Below are 18,941 nucleotides of genomic sequence, written 5' to 3'. Positions count from 1 at the left end.
TGTGCCTTTTTGCAAGAAGTCAAATTACCGTATGTCTAACACTTTATTTTCACATGTCATCTAATATAAATCAGAAGTAACTTTAATTAGAAGTAAAAAAAGTATTTTGCCTATAAAATTAGTGTCAAATGGGACTAATTTCCATTATTTGTAAAATTAAAAGGCAAGTGTAAAGTGTGCATTGACATATGTTCTTTCTGAACAAAAAGATTTAATACTTTTACTGTAGATGTAGATATATCATCATTCCGTGGTACTATTGATTTCAGTCTCTGCTAAGTATATAAACATGTATTTACGTACATACAAGTGTGTGTGAATGTTTATACTGTATCTATTGCATGCAATAGCTTACTGTTTTCCTTTCCAAGTGAATGCAGCAGCAATTTGTCGCCATCCCAGTGCTGTACACTTTCAGAGTTGAAGGGTGCTACAGGTTCCTGATGTTTCTACTTAGCCTTAATCTTGTGCTTTCCTTCAGCAATGGCTAGGAATGAAATACTGAGTAAAATATTTTTTGTGTGTTTTCACTGAGGAAAAATTCTGTGTGTGTGTTTAATACTACTGTGGCATGCGGAGAGATCTCTGGGGTGATATTTCAATGTGGCAGTAGCAGGGGCTACCGTGAGCTGCTCTGGGGATGTGGAGAGCCCTGAACTGAGCAGGAAGGCGCATCCGAGGGGTGAAGGAGCTGAGCAAGAGGGCACGTCCATGGGGCAGAGCAGCAAGAAGGCTGTGCAGGCAGGCTAGGTCTTACAAGTGTAGCACAAAAATGTGTATGAAAATATTAGTATCTTCTGTGCAGTGTATTCATGAGTTAGTGCAACTACACTGTCGAGATTCTGTAGAGTGAAATGCAGTAATGAATTATATGAGATATTTTAAAGGAAAATGTAGTGAAAAGAAGTTACTGTACTTTGTATCACTTGTAATCTTGGTCTCAAGTTTAGCTGAGTGTGACTTTGCACAAATATTACTTTTTGTGGAACTGTGGGGAAAAAATTAAAAAGTCATTCTTGTTTTGCAGCTTTGAATCCAACCCCTTCTGCTTGCTCCCAGAGCAGCTTCTAGCACTTTCCAGCACACATGATTTTCCAGTTTTTCTCTTAAATACTTGTTTTAGAGATTTTTTTCTGCAGTTGTTATCGTAGAGCACGTTGGGGCCTGATCCTCAGTCAACACCTGGTCATTTTCTGTTTCTGTGGATCTGTGAATGTTTCCCAACTTGCCTGGATGGTTGACACCGTTCATCTGCAGCTTGCTTACCCCAAACCCTCTCTTTTTAACAGCTAGAATTAGAAGGATAATAGGGCTCACCTCCCACCAAAACAGCTGTGTATTTTGGGGAAAAGTATATGGTGATGAAGAAAAGCAGACCTCCATACGTACCCTACAGTTGGTATTCATGAGCAAGGAGTGCTGGGGAAGGTCAGGGAAGCAGGGTGCACTGGGCAGGGAGGCAGAACAGCAATGATGCAAGAAGAGAGGCAGCTTTTTGTCACAGCTGCACTCAACTAACCGTGCGTTTACTGAGCATCACATTGAGTTGCTGCCCTGTTGCTCTGCAAAGTACCATTTTGCTGAGAGAGCAGAAGCACTGACAGCAGGAGGATTGAGGCTCCCCCAGCAGCCAGGCACAGCCAGGCGCCACAGCCCAAAGCATCAGGGGAACCGTGCCCAGCCAGGGCTGTGCTCAGCAACTGAGTGTGACGATGATGTTTTGTGGGACCAAACGTAGCTGCTCAGTGCAATAAACCCTGGGCACCGCACACAGTCAACTTTTGTGACTCTAGCTCATGAGATCATGGTCTAACGGTGCCCCATACTTACTGCCCCATGTCTGGCTCTGTCTGCTCGCAGCCTTTTATCCCTGTGATCTTCCCACAAAGCCGAGCCCGTAATTGTGTAGGCAGCTCCTATCCCCTCTAACATGTTCCTAAATCATGTTCCTGATTGGGTGCAGATGTCCCTTCTGTCCTCCTTCATCTGAACCACCATCAAAAGGTCTTCAGTTACGTACTCTGTCAGAGAAATCTGGGGCTAGATCCAGCTGCTGTCAAAACAAACAGGTGCCCTCCTTACTGGGCTGGGTTCAGTTTTTTGGAGATAAATAATAAAATGCTGGGAACCTAGTAGACACATTGATTTATGACCTTGTTTTTAAGAAATCAACCGCAGTAATTATAAGTACATCACAAGCAAATTTAATGATATATTTTTCTTTTGATTCCAGCTTTGTTGTTGTGTTCCATTTTAAAGGATGACTTTTACACCCACAATGACAGAAATTTTGATTAATTATACTAGGGATGATGATACTATATGCTATTCATTATCAACATATATTTTTCTGCCTTTAAGAGCTCTGCTATATGGGAATGATATCCTGGCACCAGTGGACAGAGTTTTATTCTTTAAAAATGCCATTTAGTATCTTACTGAATTCCAGTTCCTCGCAGCAATTTTCACATTTGCTCCAGTTCTGTCTTGACTTGTATCCAATACCAGGCTGAAAATAGAATCAAAATCAGAAAAAAAAAATAAAATAATTTGTCCCTGATTTGAAAAGTCAAGTACTTTGCTCCCATCTAAGGGGCCTGGACTACCCTGAAGGAGCTGAGAATGACCGGGCATGCATTCGGAGGAGACTGTGTACCCCCAAGCGCTGTACTGATCTTTCTAGAAGTAGAATTACAGCATGACGCAGCATTAAACTGACTTACATTTCCGTTTGATTTCATTCTCTGAATAGCCTATGTAATGCATCTCTTAAACTATGAACATTATTAAGTGAAAATCACTTCTGATATACTTTAATGTTCATTCAGAATTACTCTGCTATTCTTTAAAGGTCCAGGTGAAGACACATTAAAGTAAGAACATTTTTTTCCTACTTAAGTTAGGAAGCTGCTACTAGCTGCTGCCAAATTGTTTGAATTTAAGAATTGTCTTTTTGAATACAGCCTTTTTCCTGACAGTGGGAGAAAAGTGAACGTAAGGACAGTCATTTAGGCTACTGTGTAGGCTATTACTTATGTCACCGATCTGCTGTAACTTCAAATTGCTTAATGGCAAGTGAATCCTCCAGTGAGCGGAGGTGGGTTTTGGCAGAGAAGTTGCAATATAGCAGCTCAGATTGAAACTGACTCCATCATAAACCTACAACTTACTCTCACGGAGTAACTACTCTTTTTAGTAGCAATGGCAATTTGTTGCCACTAGCAGGAGAGGTAACAAATGGATTTTTACATGAGGTTTTGAAAAACTTTTGCACAAGTATTCTGAGCTCCTTATGACTCCCATTAATCCATGAGGTATATCTAAACTGTACTGTTGTAGGAATAACTTCTACATGTCTTTCTGAATAAAGTAAGGTAGTGTCAAATGACACCCATATCAGCAGTGGGATGAGCTTATTCACTTAATAGCCCAGGCTATATGAGCTTAACATGAGTAACGTCCTTCTCAGGAATGAGGGTGTGAAAAAAAAAGCATGAAAATAGTGAAGAAAGGCACATCCCATGAGAAACTCCTAATTTCTTATTGCAACAGGCAAACAGGTTTAATTTTTAAAAGTGTAATAAAATCAGACTTTTGCCCGGTGTCTTTCAACATAACAAAGAGAAAAGCCTTTTATACACAAGGTCAGACGAGCAGTCTGTGACCAGACAATCTGCTATTTCATAATGTGGAACAGAGCTGTGGTGTCTTAAACAGGAACATTCTGGAAAACGTTATCAATATGATCATCAGGTGGGTTTTGTTTGTTTGTCTTGTTCGGTAGTTTAACATCTCACGCAAGAGAATTTAGCCTCAGCAAATAAAATGCTAAAAAAATCAGTTTAGCTGCGCCAGAGGGCCTGCAGCATTTTATTGACCTTGACGAAATTTTACTTAAGGTGAGTTTGAGTATTTGACATTTAGTGCTTAGACTGAGTTAGTAAGAGTTGCTTTCTTCAGGTTTGTGTAGTTCCAGGCTGAAATCTTGACTTCCTTACAGTGCTTGGAAAAAAATATGTGTTTCAGAAACATTCATTCATTGCAGGCATCTTTGCTGCCTGGAAGCAGAGAGCATATTCCTGCTGGGGAACAGGCCTGCAGACAGGCAGATCTGAACTGCTGGCCGACAAACCGGAGTGTGGCAGCATCAGTGTTAATCCCACAAAACTGATCTCCTCTCCCCTGGCCAGAGTGTCAAGGTGCGAATAATAAGGAGGTTGTAAAGTAGAAGGGAATGTTATGATCATCAATATATGCCCCTAGGAGCAGTCTGCTGTCATGGCTACATCAAAATGAGGGTGAATGTCCTTCATTTGCAACTGCATGAGCAGATAGTTACCACTTCGGCAGCGGTCCAGTGTACTCCTGGTGAAGCTTACAATATTAACACAAAGAAAAGCCCTTTCCTTCCTTCTTGCCCTTGTGCTAATGTTAAAGGGTATTATAAAATGCTTTGAGTAAAAGAAATTGTTCCACCTCATATCCAAATTCTTTCTAGATGTGTCTGCTTGCTAAGTCTTAAGCTAAGTTTCAAATTGAAGACAAAAAAAATCTGTGTTTTGTCTATGGGTCTCAAAGGGATAAGCATCTTTGCAGCTTTGCATAGGAAATTAGGTCCAGTAATACTGAGGAATTTGTTTTTTTGTTTTTTGGTTTTTTTTTCCTATACCAGCAGAAGAAATTCCTTGAGAAGGACTGATGTGTAAAGCCTTTTATTTCCTATTGGTTTGCTAGAGTGTCACCAATGATTTCATGTAGTAGATGTGAGTTGAATTAAAAGATGAACAGGTAGCATTAGCAGTAGATGATCGATTATATATTCTCAACTACTGAATACGTTCTTTCTGCAGCATAGCACAGATCTTCTATCCATTCCAGACATGGCTGAAATTCAAAGATGAACAAAGTGATCCCAGCCAGTACTATAACAGATAGCACCCTGAGATATGTATCCTTCACTGTCAAGGAGTTAGACTAGATGATCTAATAGGCAATTTCCATCTGTAATGACTCTGATTCTTCTAGTTGAAAGGTAGCTAGGGATGCAGGAGTTATAATTTCTAATTATTATTTAGCTCTGCTTTATTTTTTCAGAGTGTTTGCTCTGTTATTGACATGAAATAGTAAGGGGTAAAATTCTTAGTCTTGATATTATTTATTAAATTAAGGCATTTCCTCTGATGTGCACAAGTATTTCTTGTGAAGAGTATTCCAGTTTGCATGAACTGAGAAGCAGAACCCTCTCAGGTTTAAGTGCCAGGTTGTACTGAGCTCAGGTGCTGCACCCTTGCCTGGTCCTGTCCTGCTCATTGTGAGCTGTTGTAGGGCAGCTTGGTTTGCCTCCAACTGTCAGTCATCCTGCTCTGCATCTGGGGGTCTCGTATCTTCCTCTCTTGATACCAGATCTGGTGGTAGTCATGGAGGTCTGCAGGCATTGGTGCTTTTATCTAAAGCACAAACTTCTGGAATCAGGAAGCTGGTTTTCATAAAGAAAAAAACCCAAACATTTTTAGCTTCTACAGTTGCAGAGATAAAAATGAGTGCACCCTAAAGGTTCAGAAGCTAGAGTAAAATATTTTTTCCTGATTATATTATCAAAAGTACTATTAAGCCCCCAAAGATGATTTCTTAAAATTATTTTTTTAATTTGCAAATGATCATTTATGTTGGGACTCTGCTTCTCCATTTCTGATTTCTGTCTGTGCCCTTTTATTCCATTCTTCAGCTATTGGGAAGGGGACAGGGAAGGATCCTGGCTGTGCAGGACCTGCAAGGACCTGCTAGGAAGCCATCCTCCTTTCTGCATCATTAGAAAATTGTCAGATGCCGCAGGAGCCTTCCTTTTCTTTTTCAGTTCTGCTTTTCCCTAGTTGCAGCAATTTCAATGCTTCTCTCCCCACTCTTGACATTTGGAATGTTGATAAATGTTTTATCTTTAGCTGGAGCCTTGATTCTTTGCTTATGGCCTCTTTAACAATATTTTGGTGACCAGGATGACAGGGAAAGAACAGTTTTCCACTGCTTTCATGATCATGGGGTAAATATTAAAAAAAACAAAACCAGACTGGTTGTGAACATGACTGTTTTGCCATTTATTTTCTTCTGGATGGGCCAGGTGCACACCTGCTCATGTGTGCTTGGAGATCTGTGATCACCTATGCACAAAGACTTGACTGAAATTGGTTCTGAAACAGGAAAAAAGAAATGTTTTTTCATTAATGAACGACCACCAGCAGTGAAGCTGGCAATTAAAGTCTTACACATCTGCTGAGTTAGTGATGGAACAATACAAATTTGAAGCATGTAGAACTTTGAACATCAAAGTGCTGATTTGGCTGATATCTGTGGTAGTAGCTTGCCTCTCCCCTATGCAGCAGTTCAAATTCCTCTAGGAAAGACTGCAGGTCCCAAGGGCACAAGAGTCTGGAGGAGCCCACTGACCCGACTGACTTCCTTGAAGAAATTCTAATTTTCAAAAGCAAAGTGGTTTCTAGCTGAGCCTATTATGCTCTTCAGTGCTTCAACTTCCATGTTTAAAATGTTAAGCACTCAAGTTTTTAAGAGCATCACTGCTGAAGCGCTTTTGAGGCTCAGCTAGGAGCCACTTAGCTTTTACCAGGAAAAATCTTTGAGGCTTTGTTAGGGTTAAGGAGAAACTGTCTATGTACCTGGCTGCTCTCTTGGCTAGACCTCCCTGTTTCATGTAGTCCCTTTCTTCTCTAATTCTATCTGTTTTGCTTAGGATGAAAAAGGAATGGGATGGAGAATTTGAAACTGCATTTATGTAAACTTTGAGTCATCTGGGCTACTGTGTGCAGTTCTGTCACCTCAGGGTGGCGTTTGTTTGTGCTTACTTAAACATTTAAAAGATGTCAAAGACAAAAGCAATCGCTCAGCGTCTTTTCTAGATGAAAGAAATTGGTATTTCCAAAGACTGAGTCCTCAGGCATGTGTTAGATGCCAGCTATAGGATAAAATTAATCACTTTGCATGCTTACACTTGGGCAGATGAGCCCTACTGTTTATTTCCGAAGGTGTTGCAATCAAATGAAAGACATTTCAGAGGCAACAGAAAATGGCTAGGGTATAGGCTAAAGTCTGTGTCCTCTGAGAGATTGAAAAGCTTACATTTGATTACCTTAGGAAAGATATTTCTAACATTTAATTGCATTTCTTTAATGCAATTAAAGTGGAAATCATCTCCCCTTTGTCTCCAAAACTGGAGACAATGAAGTTAAAATAAGAGAAAACTAAACTCAAGAAAGGAAACAAGAATGTTGTACACAATGTTTAGACTGGAATCCTTTCTCAAAGGAAGTTGTCTGAATTTAAAAAAAAAAACACAAACCAACCCTGGAATACTTCAAGATAATTTAGACAAATATCTTCATAAAGGTTTCTCCAGGTGGTCATAGAAGTGCTTTTGAAGAGCTCTTACTTCTCTAGCTTTCAGGTCTTGAACCAGTTTTCTACTACTGGGAGAGCAGGGTGAGGTCTAGCAAGAAAGGCAGATTTTTCTACAAGTGCATCCTGCAAACAGTGGCAGCTGGCAGAGTCAGAGAGGCTGTCATGGTAGGGCTGCCACTGTCAGGTCAGGATTGCTGCCCACTGGTGTGCAACAGCAGGGTGTTCTGGTTAGAGCAGTGAGGTGCCAGGTAGGAGAGCTGTAGTAGATAGTGAGCAGACTGTATGCATCAAGTAGGATGGACAGGTCTTTCCAGAGGCCTTGCAGAGCCAAGAACCTGAGCCCCATGTTGAAAGGAAGGAGGAAAAAATAGAGATAACCCTTGAGGGTCAAGGGTGGAGGCTGGAGGTTTGTTACTTCAGACAACAAAACTAAGGTCTCTTTTCCTCCTTTGGTTCAGCAGTTACAGAGCAGATACAGTGCCCTGGGAAGAGGTGGAAGAGATGACTTTCTTTGGGATGAGGCATCAGAGCCAGCTGAGCCTCCACCCTTGGAGGCTTCAAGAAAAGGAAGGTGGTAGGTGTCAGAAATTCTCTCCTGAAGAGACAGAGGCACTCATCTGCTAGTCTGCCTTGCCGTCTCAGGAGGTTTGCTGCTTGCCAAGAGCTTGGACATAGTGTTGCAAAGAGGCTCCAAAGATAGTTTATCTCTTGACTATGACCTCTGCTGCTCATCCACATGGGCACCTATGAGACTGCCAGGGGAGACCTTGAGTATATGGGGAGTGACTGCATGGCTGAGAGCACAGGCAAAGGGTATGGATGCCCAGCTGGTGTGTCCTTGATCCTGCTGGTGAGAGGGAAAGGCTCTGGTTGGAGCAGACACATCTTGTAAGGCAATCCATGGCTGTGTTGCTGGCGTTGATGGCAGGGCTTCCATCTCCGTGGGCATGGGGCACTCTTTGAGGAGGTGAGAGTGTCTTTGCTAACAGGCTTCATAAGTTTCTGAGGAGGGCTTTAAACTATGCTTGTTGGGGAAGGGTTTTCATTCTCTGAAGGGGGAACTTCTGAAGAAGTATAAGGGGAACAACAAGATGGAAGAGGCTCTTGGGCTCACTTCATGAAAGTGGCATCACTGGGAGCCCACCCCAAGTGCCTGTGCCCAAATGCAGGCAGCATGGGGAGCAAACAGGTGGCATTAGATATCTCCACGCTGCCACAGAGCTTGGACCTACTGTGGGGTTGCACGCATTCTTGTGCAAAATGGCTCTCAGGATGGGAATACTGCAGGAGATGGGACACAGACTCTTTAGGAAGGATGGGTTGGGAAGGTGAGGAGCAGGAGCTTATGCTCTATGCAAAGGGGTGGCAGCAGTGCATGGGCAGCTACATTTTGACAGCAAGCTGGCCCAGAGTGTGAGCGTCAGGAGCAGAGGATGAATGAGCAGGGTTGGTGTGGTGGTACATCTTCTATACACTGGCTGGTCAAGAAGTGAAAGCAGAGGAGGCCTTTAGACAGCTGGATGAAGCCTCAAAATGGTAGGCTTTTGTACTCATGGGGGACTTCAGTCAACCTAAAATCCACTAGGTGGGCAATAGATCTGAGCACAAGCAACACAGGAGATTTTTGGAGCGTGCTAAGGACAATTTCGTATTGCAGGTGATCAGTGAGCTGACAAGGGGGGATACCCTGCTAGGGCTATTGCTCACAAACAAGAAAGAACTAGGTGAAGGTATGAAAAGGTTGAGGGCAGCCCTGGCTGCAGTGGTTAGGAGATGCTGGGGTTCAAAATACTGAAAGAAGTGGGAAACACAAATAAGTGGAATCACAACCTCATACTTCAGGAGAGCAAATTTTGACTTCATAGATCTTCTTGGCAGGATCCAATGGGCAACTAGCCTGTAAGGTAAACAGGCACAAGAAGCTAGTTGATCTTCATGAACCCTTTGACACCCTCCTCAAAGCACAGGAACAGTTCATTTGCTCAAATGCAAAAAACCGTGTCTATGAAAGTTGGAAGCAGGGATGGGATGCTCTGGAGGGATATTGAGACATTACCTGAGCATGCAGGAATGGAGATAGGAAAGCCTCCCCAGTCATGGCAATCAGGGGAGGTACTTCATGACTGGAAAAAGGCAAACATCACATCCAGCATCAAGAAGGACAAGGAGGATCCAGGGAACTACAGACCAATCAGTGTGACCTCAATAGCTTGGGAAGGTTATGAAGCAAATCCTTTTGGAAGCCTTTTCTTAGCACAGGAAAGGATGAGATAGTGATTGGGAACAGCCAGGACAAATTTTACCCCTTTATTCCTTTAACACCCTTTACACATTTCTATGCCCTTTACTGAGAATGAATTGTGCCTGACCAATCTGATTGACTTCTATAATGACTGGCTTGATGGATGAAGGGATGCTGTCTACCCAGACTTTAGGAAAGTCTTTGGCATGGTGTCCCATAGTGTCATTAAAGCCATACTGGTGAGAACTGGACTGCTAAGTGAATGATAAGGTGGCTGGAATATTGACTGGACCTAAGGACTCAAAAGGTGGCCATCAGAGTCACAAAGCTGAATTAGTAACCAGTTGCCTCTGCATATCCCTTGGGGATTGATACTAGAGCCAGCAGAGGACTACCAGCATGGTGAGGGGATGGAGCATGTGACATCTGAGGAGAGGCTGGGGGAGCTGCATCTGTTCACCTTTTAAGAGAGAGCTTTGGGGGTATCTTGTTGCAGCCTATAGCTACTTGATCAGGGTGTGTAGAGAAGATGGAGCCAGTCTTTTCACAGGGGTGCACAGTGGAAGGATGACAGGCAACAAAGCTGGAAGATGGGAATTTTCAAATCAGTATAAAGAAAAAAAAATGTCATGAAGGTGTTCAAACACTGGCACAGGCTACTCAGAGAGGTTGTGGGATCACCAATCTTGGAGATGCTCAAAATTTATCTGGAGAAGGACTTGAGCAAGCAGTTGTAACTCAAATTACTTTGAGCAGGAGACTGGACTAGAAGACCTCCAGAGATTCCTTCAAACCTGTATGATTCATTAATTTGGTGACATGTTACAATTTATTCTGACACACCAGAGTTAGCCATGGCCTGGTCTCTGGGTTTAGAGTGAATTCAGGGAAGTACTGTGGCCCTTGACATGCAAGAGATCAGTCTCAATATCTTCAGTGTTTCCTTGTACCTTATATGTCATCATTCCAGATGGAGCTTGGATATGATCTGGTATGACAGTTCTTGGATTAATTTACAGTTAGCAATACTGACATGTTGTAATGTCATTTGCCCTTAGAAACATGAAACGATGTGACTATTCCTTTTGTAATAGGAAATTATACCAAATATTTATTATGGTCAAATTTAATTGTTAATTTTTACGGGTTTAGGTAATTGTTGCTATTTTACATTTGTATTAGAACTTTCATTTTAAGTGGTCATGAAGCTTTAAAACCTCTCCAGTAACTAAGTGTCACTGGGTACCAACATGGCACAGACTTACACTGCGGTGAAGGACGTGTATTGTTATAGGCTGTCTTTTATCTCTCTGAATGGCAGAACTATTCTTCTTGGAGAAATGGTGTGTGTCATGCTGCTAGGAGAAGGTTCGGCTATTTTGTCTTGGTCCAGTTTTGCCCTTGTATAAAGAAGAGGTGGAAAAGTTTTCCTGCCCGCTCTCTCTCTCTCATGGGCAGTGCATAGTCCATAGTGGAAGAGGTAGTATGCCAAACTACCCTCGTAGGCAGCTATAAGCAGGTGTCATAAAGCTCTGTTTTCTTTAGTCACAGCCTTCATCAAGTTACAGGGTTACATCTATAGAAAAATGACATTTACCAGCGATGAAATACAGCAAACTGAGAAGGTGAGCACAGTGTTTTTTTAACCATGCACAGTGACATGCCATAATAATTCTTGTCAGAAATGAAGCAAGACTTTGTGACTCCTCAGGTCGGTTTTCATACTGGCTATGAGCACATTACATAGAACTCTGTTTATGACCAGTGTTTTAATTGTAAATCCTATTTTTTGTCTATACTTAATTTCTGAGATAGGAAATGCCAGTGCAAAGGGGTATGAGTTCATCGGATTGTATAAAATAGTCTGACAACAGATAGGCAGCTGATTTAGCTTTCAGGAGGGTTAAACATGGGCTGCTTTTTTTTTTCTTCATTCAGCACTGCAGGAGAAGGGTGGTCTACTGATGAAATAAGCTCAGGATTTGGAGGTTGCTTGTATGGTCAAATCTTGAGGTATTCAAAAGGATTTTTCCCTGGTTAAGGAGTGCAACATATGTGTATCAGCCATGAGAAAGGCAAAGACAATCCATGGAGGATTACTCAGGTGTCATAAGCTGCAAAACCTCCTAAGAAGACAAAAAGCTATTTTCCTTCCTCTCTGCTGCGGTACCCGGCATTGCTGCCTTCCATATGCTTGCTGTAAAAGCACTTTGGGAGAACCAGAAGGGAGATTTAATTTAACAATCAAACATTTCTACCAGTCCCTATTTCATGTCAGAGGAGTTGCTGGTGGACTATGAACCTTCTTTTTCTATGGATTGGGGCTGAGGGAAATGCTTTATGGAGATGGGAGATGGCAGCTGTCTGGATCCCTTTGCTTAAAGCCATTTTGCTTTGCTTTGCTGCTAGTGTGGGAAAATACACATCTTCTATGTGTAAAGAATGGATTTTTCTGCCTGCTCAGCACAGGAGAGCTTCTGAATCTCTGTGAGAACATTCCATGAAATATATTTAGCCCGTCAGGTCTAAGGACTTCAACATCTGCCATACCACTGAGAAGGGGATAGTTTTTTGATAATGTGATGGTTTCATTCATGTGGTGCTTCCATTGTGTTTTGCAAGAGAACATGTAACTTTTAATGCCTTTTAGCACAGGAAACTTAGCTCCCACAGAGAAGACAAGTAATTATCTGATACAGAATTAGCCCCCCCCCCCCCCCCCCCCCCCCCCCCGTCTTTCAAGGTTTACATTTATTTTGAGCTTATTTTTGTTCATAGAATCAAAGAATCATTGAATGGTTTCGGTTGAAAGGGACTTCTAAAGGTCATCTAGTCCAACCCCACTGCCATGAGCAGGGATGTCTTCAGCTAGATTGGGTTGCTCAGAGCCATGTCCAACCTGACTTTGAATGTTTTCAGGGATGGGACATCTACCATCTCCCTGGGCAACCAGTTTCAGTGTTTTACCACCCTCATTGTAAAAAATTTCTTCCTTATCTGGTCTGGATCTACCCTCTTTTAGTTTAAAACCGTTACCCCTTGCCCTATTGCTAGAGGCCCTGCTAAAAAGTTTTTCTTAATCTTTCTTATCAGCCCCCTTATGCTTTTGTTAAGCACTTGCATTTCTACACATTTCAACTCAAAAGGGTACACATATTCATACAATAATTCATATTAAAAAATAAATTTTTACAATTTTACAAAGCTAGTGCAGCCTGTTACATGCTTTTTCATTCCTGCCATCATCAAAACATGTACCAGATACCTCCTTCTGCAAACTCAGGAGCAAAAGTAGATAGAAAGCTCAGCTCTTGAACAGCTGAATCTGTACAGCAGTAAGCAAAATCCGAGACTTTCAAAGATGATGGCATTTTTATAATGAAATTCCTCTAATTAAGGGATATTTCAGCTATTACTTTCCAAAACAATTACATGTCTTTTCCAAAAGATAGGGAAATACCAAATATCTCTAAAATTTGTCTACTGCTGCAAGTCTAATCAAAATATCCCTGTGTACTTCTGATACAGGCTTATAAATCCCAGTTGTGTACCTTTATCTGACCTCTGGCACCAGGACAAAATGGACAGGTGAAAAACTTCAGATTTGATAGAAACTTGTCAGTTTGGAAGAATGATGTTTTGCTGTAAGGGACTTGGAAAATTCAAAAGAGAATGACACAGATTTCACATTTGCTTTGTTTGCCCAAAGATCTCTCATGAATTAACTCAAACTAATAACAGCCTCAGCAGCATTATAGCAGGGCAAATAAACATTTATACATGCATATGTATTTTGGTGAACATTGTAGTAGTATTAATAATGGAAATAAACACATATGCACATACCTAGTTTGGTGAACACCTATTAAAATGAAATAGCATGGAAATATGTGAAGTATGTAATGATTTTCTTTTGATGAACTTGAGTTTCCTGGTAATTTAAAAAGATGACTGAAGAGTCATAGCTTGTCAAGAAAGCAAGACAAAATAAACTGTGTCTTTGTAAAATTCTTTTGTATAAAGTACTCTAGGGAGCATACAAAGTAAAAACCCAAAGCCTTTTCCTCATGGTACTTTCATCACAAAATAATAGCATTTTCTTACAGGCTGTTGTAAATTAATTATTTAAAATTAATGAGATAATTGTGGGTGATATTTTTTGAAAGCTAACAGTGAATTGGCTTCTTTGTTATGCACAACTAGTCTTGTAAGCAGTATTATGTCACATTGTAAAATTCATACCTATTTAAATGGTGAAGTAACATACAACGAATGAATAATATTTCCTATCTGTCATTGCAGTGGGCATCTGGCAAGTAGAAGATGAGTAGGAGTAAAACTGGAGAAACATAGTGTGTGAAAAGGTCTATTAATTAAACTGTACTATACTTCCCTAATTGTACAATTTTTTTTTATTATTTTTCCATAGCCTCAGACCATTCGGCAAACTCTTCAACGGACACTGCAGTATTTTGAGCATCAAGTTATTGGGTAAGTGTTAATGTGAGGTAGTGAAAGGTGCATGGTAATGTTTTGTTATACGCTTCCCAAGTCACAGCCTTGCATGACAAGCTTTTTAATTTTTCTTTCAAATTCTTAGAGATGCTCTGAAGTATCTATACATACTATGGATGTTTATGGTAAACTGCTGTCCAGTCCTTCTTCCATGCAGTTCCATAAGTGCATGACTGCTCCATTAACAGTAATGTTTCCTATATAAAGAGAATAGGGCATCTTTTTGTAAAAGTGTAAGGTCTATTCCAATTTTCTTTTCACAGTGCTGGCTGAGACTGCTGGAAATGTTATTTATGCTGGACCTGAGGTCCGAATTCTGCAAAATTCTGCATCAGTGCTTGTTGCATGCATACACTGTTATATACTTCCTGTTCTTTGCAGAAGCAGGGCTGAAAGCCACCTCCTAAGAGTTCATTAAGAAAATGAATTGATGACAGAGGAATAAATATAAAGTAATAGTAACTATCATCATGAAAACTGAAGGCATTCCCCTATTGATTAAAACAATATAATTTCAACCTTTTCCTTACCTGCACAAGTATCATCTTTACCTGCACAGGTTTTTTACTGTCACAGACAACTTACTTTTCCTAACAAAGTTGGAATACAATGGCTGCATGTCTATAGCTATTAAATGGCCATGCCATATGACAAATGAAGAATGCCGTCCTCTGAATTTAATTACACAGATGTAAGGAAAATTTTTTTCAAGCTGTGTTGAGGGTCTTTTTAGAATTTGTGACATAGTTTCAAATCTCGGTGCACTGGAAGGAATTGTCCTTGCCTGTTTCTCAACGTTTGGTTAACATTCAGAAGGAGCCCTAGCTCGGTGGGTGACATCTGCAATATTAGTAGTCTGGCTGGCACCTGAGGGCAGTCTTGGCAGGTAGTTGTGACATCCACCGGGGCAGGCAGGGGGAGAAGGCTTCTGGCTGCTAATTTTTTCGGTTGCTGAAAAAATTGCTTGAAGTCTCACATTAGGAGACTTCAGAGGATGATACAGTGCCTTGAGGAAAGCATGTGCGCAGTAACAATGTGGCTTTTTATTTATGGCCACACGTGGCTTAGATGTACTTTCTTTAATGGACAAAACCATTCTTTAAAACTGGGTCACTTTGAAAACCTATAATACCTGTGACTTATGATACACTGACTCCACTTCTTGAACATCAGTATGAGTTGATTAAAGTAGAATCTGTCTTTAGCGGGTGTCCTATATTTGATCTGCCCTGTGATCTTTACTGTTGGTATACACTGTTGTGGGTTGACCTGGGCCAGCTGCCAGACACCTACACAGCTGCTCTGCTCTATCCCTCCCCCTCAACAGGATAGGGGGAGAAAATAAGATGAAAAAAGCTTGTGGGTTGAGATAAAGGCGCTCTTAATGCCTCTATGTTCTCCTGCCCTGAGCGGCGCGGGGGCATGGGGGTGGTGGTCAGTCTGTAACAGCTTGTCTCTGCTTCTCCATCACCCTCATGCCGATCGCCTCCTCTGGCAGAGGCCTTCCATAAGCTGCAGCTTCCTTCAGGGCACATCCACCTGCTCTGGCATGAGGTTCTCCATGGGCTGCAGATGGCTATCTGTCTAACCGTGATCCTCCATGGGCTGCAGGGTGGCAACCAGCTTCACCATGATCTTCTCCAGGAGCTGCAGGGGAATCTCTGCTCTGACACCTGGAGCACTTCCTCCTCCTTCTTCGCTGACCTGAGTGTTCATAGGACTGTTCCTTTCAGTTCCTCTCTCACCTCACACCTTCATGAGGTGTTTTGCTCTTCTTTGTTTTCCCAGAGGTGCCGCCATCTTGGCTGCGGGGCGGGGCCGTGCCCTGCGGTGGGGCCCTGGCGCCGGTGGGAACCGGCTGTGCCCAGCACAGGGCAGCCCCGGCCGCGCCTCACAGCGGCCCCTGCAGCCCCACGGCCAGGGCCGGGGCACCGACACCCCATACAACATAAACGTTTGTCAGATCTCCTGTCCCAGTCAAGAGAGAATCATAGGATCACAGAATTGTTCAGGTTGGAAAAGACCTTTAAGATGAATGAAGTCCAAACATTAACCAAGCGCTGCCAAGTAAGTCCACCCCTGAGCCATGTTCCTAAACACCACATCTACATGACTTTTAAATACCTCCAGGGAGGGTGACTCAACGTCTTCCCTGGGCAGCCTGTTCCAATGTTTGACAACCCTTTTGGTGAAGAAATGTTTTTGTTAATATCCATTTTAAACCTCCTCTAGTGCAACTTGAGGCCATTTCCTCTCATCCTATTGCTGATTACTTGGGAGAAGAGACTGACCCCCACCTGCCCACACCCCCCTTTCAGGCAGCTGTAGAGAGCGATAAGGTCTCCCCTCAGCTTCCTCCTCTCCAGGCTGAACACCCGCAGCTCCCCCAGCTGCTCCTCATCAGACTTGTGCTCCAGACCCTTCACCATCTCCGTTGCCCTTCCCTGGACACGCTCCAGCACTTCAGTGTCCTTCTTGTAGTGAGGGGCCCAAAACTGAACCCAGGATTTGAGATGCGGCCTCACCAGTGCCCAGTACAGGGGGACAATAATTTCCTTTGTCCTGCTGGCCACACTATTTCTGATACAAGCCAGGATGCTATTTGCCTTCTTGGCCACCTGGGCACGCAGCTGGCTGTCAGCCAGCATCCCCAGGTCCTTTTCTGCCAGGCCAGGCCTGTAGCACTGCATGGGGCTGTTGGGACCCAAGTGCAGGACCAGCACCGAGCCTTGTTGACTCTCAAGATCAGAGGTGAGGAGTGGCTGTGGTGTCATCCAGGGGGCTGGTGACACTGGCTGAAGAGGCCTGGCCTCCTGGTGTGGCGGAGGGGTTGGGCTGTGAGGTTGGGCTCTGGGTCAGCTCGGACAGCGTGTCAGGACATGGCCTTCTGCCCAGCACATGGCCTGGCATTGCTGGAGACCCGGGAAGTGGTACAGACCACGCAGCTCCCTGCAGAGTGTACCGGCAGCCCATAGCACCGGGTTTTCCTTGTGTAATATGAGCCTTTATTCCATGTGGATAATCCAATTCCCTGTTCGGGGTAATCTGATGCACAGCTCTGAAGTCTTTCTAGTCCTTTTCCACGGTTGCTGGCAACCCACGTGCTGAGATTTTGCAGACGTTAACCAGAAAGAGTCCAGTCCTTAAAACTGCTGTTCATGACTGTTGAAGTACAAAGTATGAAAGCATAATAAAAATGTTAATAAAAAACTCATCAGAAAAGCTTTTCTCTGTGCGTTGAGCAAAATCAATTGTATATTTTGCCAAGTGCGTTATCACTCTGCTGCAATATTTTCTTCACTTGCGTTCCCTCTTCTGTCCTCATTATCACCTGCCTGAAGCTTTGCTTTAAACAGTTTCAGCTTCTGTTCTGTTTCTGTTGAATTAAGGAAAAATAATCCACCAGATCTAAATAAAATAGAAAAATTTTGATGGTAGCTGCTTTCTTTGCTTGTTGGACCATAAGTCTGTGCCTTTCATGAGTGGTGGTATTCTTTTTAATTTTTCTTTAACAAGCAGTAAGATAAACTTTATTTGTGATAGCACAGTGAGTTGCAGCTTGACATCCTTCTTTTGGCTAAGATCTTTTCAGAAGATAATTCACAGAGAAAGCCAGGTTTTATACTTGCAGTGCTAATGTAATGTGATTTGGAAGATTTATTTTTCATATTAGATACTCATCATTACCTCATAAACATCTTACTTGGAGTTTACTGTACAACTTCGTTATAGAAAACACCTCAGTTGGAATGATACATGACAGATAAGTGCAAAACCCTTCTCTCATGCCTCAGCTCTTTTTTTCCCGTCTTCATTCTCATTACAGATAATATTCCAGATTCTAATACAATACTTGAGATACCCAGGCTACTAATGCAGTGTCATCTCTGTGTGATAATGCACAAATGGAAATGGGATGATGGAGGGCGAGAAGAAGGATGAGACAAGGGAGGCTAAAGGCATACTTTACCACCATTTCTGAAAGACGTGTCAACTTTGTGTTTGTAAAAGGAGATGCTATAACTTTTTTACTTTTTTTACTGTAGTTACAGGGATGCAGAGAACTTTCACAATATATCAAACAGATGCTCCTATACAGACTGCTCTGGCAATGAAGAAACTGAAGATGTCTCAGGAATTCTCCAGTGTACAGCTAATGTACTTGGTATGTATTTTTTCAAGGGAATTTTTTTCCTTTAGTTGGAGGGAAAGTTTATTGACCATCCTAATACCAACAATGAACGAAGGAATTTTTGCTCCAACAAAGGAAATTTAGGATGCAGCTACATATCAGTGTGCTGTTACTACATTTGTTTCCTTTTCTACATAAATTTTGTGCCTTTGAGACGATCTAGTCTGATTTTTCAGTGGAATCAGTGGAGGTGTGTTATGCAATACCCAATGATTAAGGGAAGTTGCAAAGGCTTTGAGTCCAAATGGACTTGCATCTGTGCAGGCCTTGATGTTGGAATTATATCAAGAGGTTTTATAGGGGTTCTACAGAACAAAAGATAGTCTTACTGTCTATGGACTGGTGGACAGAGGGCCTGGAAACACAGCAGGATACACCTGAGACATGAAACATTCTGGAAACTTACATTCTTATTGAAGAACACTTAATAGGTGTCCAAATTAGATAGCTGTCTGCATCCATTCATATGATTTATCCAGCTTATTCTCTTCTTAGCTGTTAGTAAGGTTTACTGCTTTTCAGTCAGACCTATGTTGCTAATACAAATGTACAATAAAAGTCAAAACCAAACAAATCAAACAAAGG

The 18,941-nt window shown here is 42.1% G+C and overlaps 1 protein-coding gene across 1 annotated transcript in view; it reads left to right on the top strand.

Annotated features, from left to right (window-relative positions):
• The window catches only part of GUCY1A2 (guanylate cyclase 1 soluble subunit alpha 2), a 178,632-nt gene that overhangs the window by 2,773 nt on the left and 156,918 nt on the right, over nucleotides 1–18,941 (top strand). The window contains exons 2-3 of the mRNA XM_080377075.1: nucleotides 14,079–14,140; nucleotides 18,211–18,329. Coding sequence (XP_080233201.1) covers nucleotides 14,079–14,140; nucleotides 18,211–18,329 — 181 coding nt within the window. The remainder of the gene's footprint in view (nucleotides 1–14,078; nucleotides 14,141–18,210; nucleotides 18,330–18,941) is intronic.

Source organism: Falco punctatus (genome assembly GCF_963210335.1).
Source record: "Falco punctatus genome assembly, chromosome: 2".
NCBI lineage: Eukaryota > Metazoa > Chordata > Aves > Falconiformes > Falconidae > Falco > Falco punctatus.
This window is presented reverse-complemented; position numbering and strand designations above follow the sequence as displayed.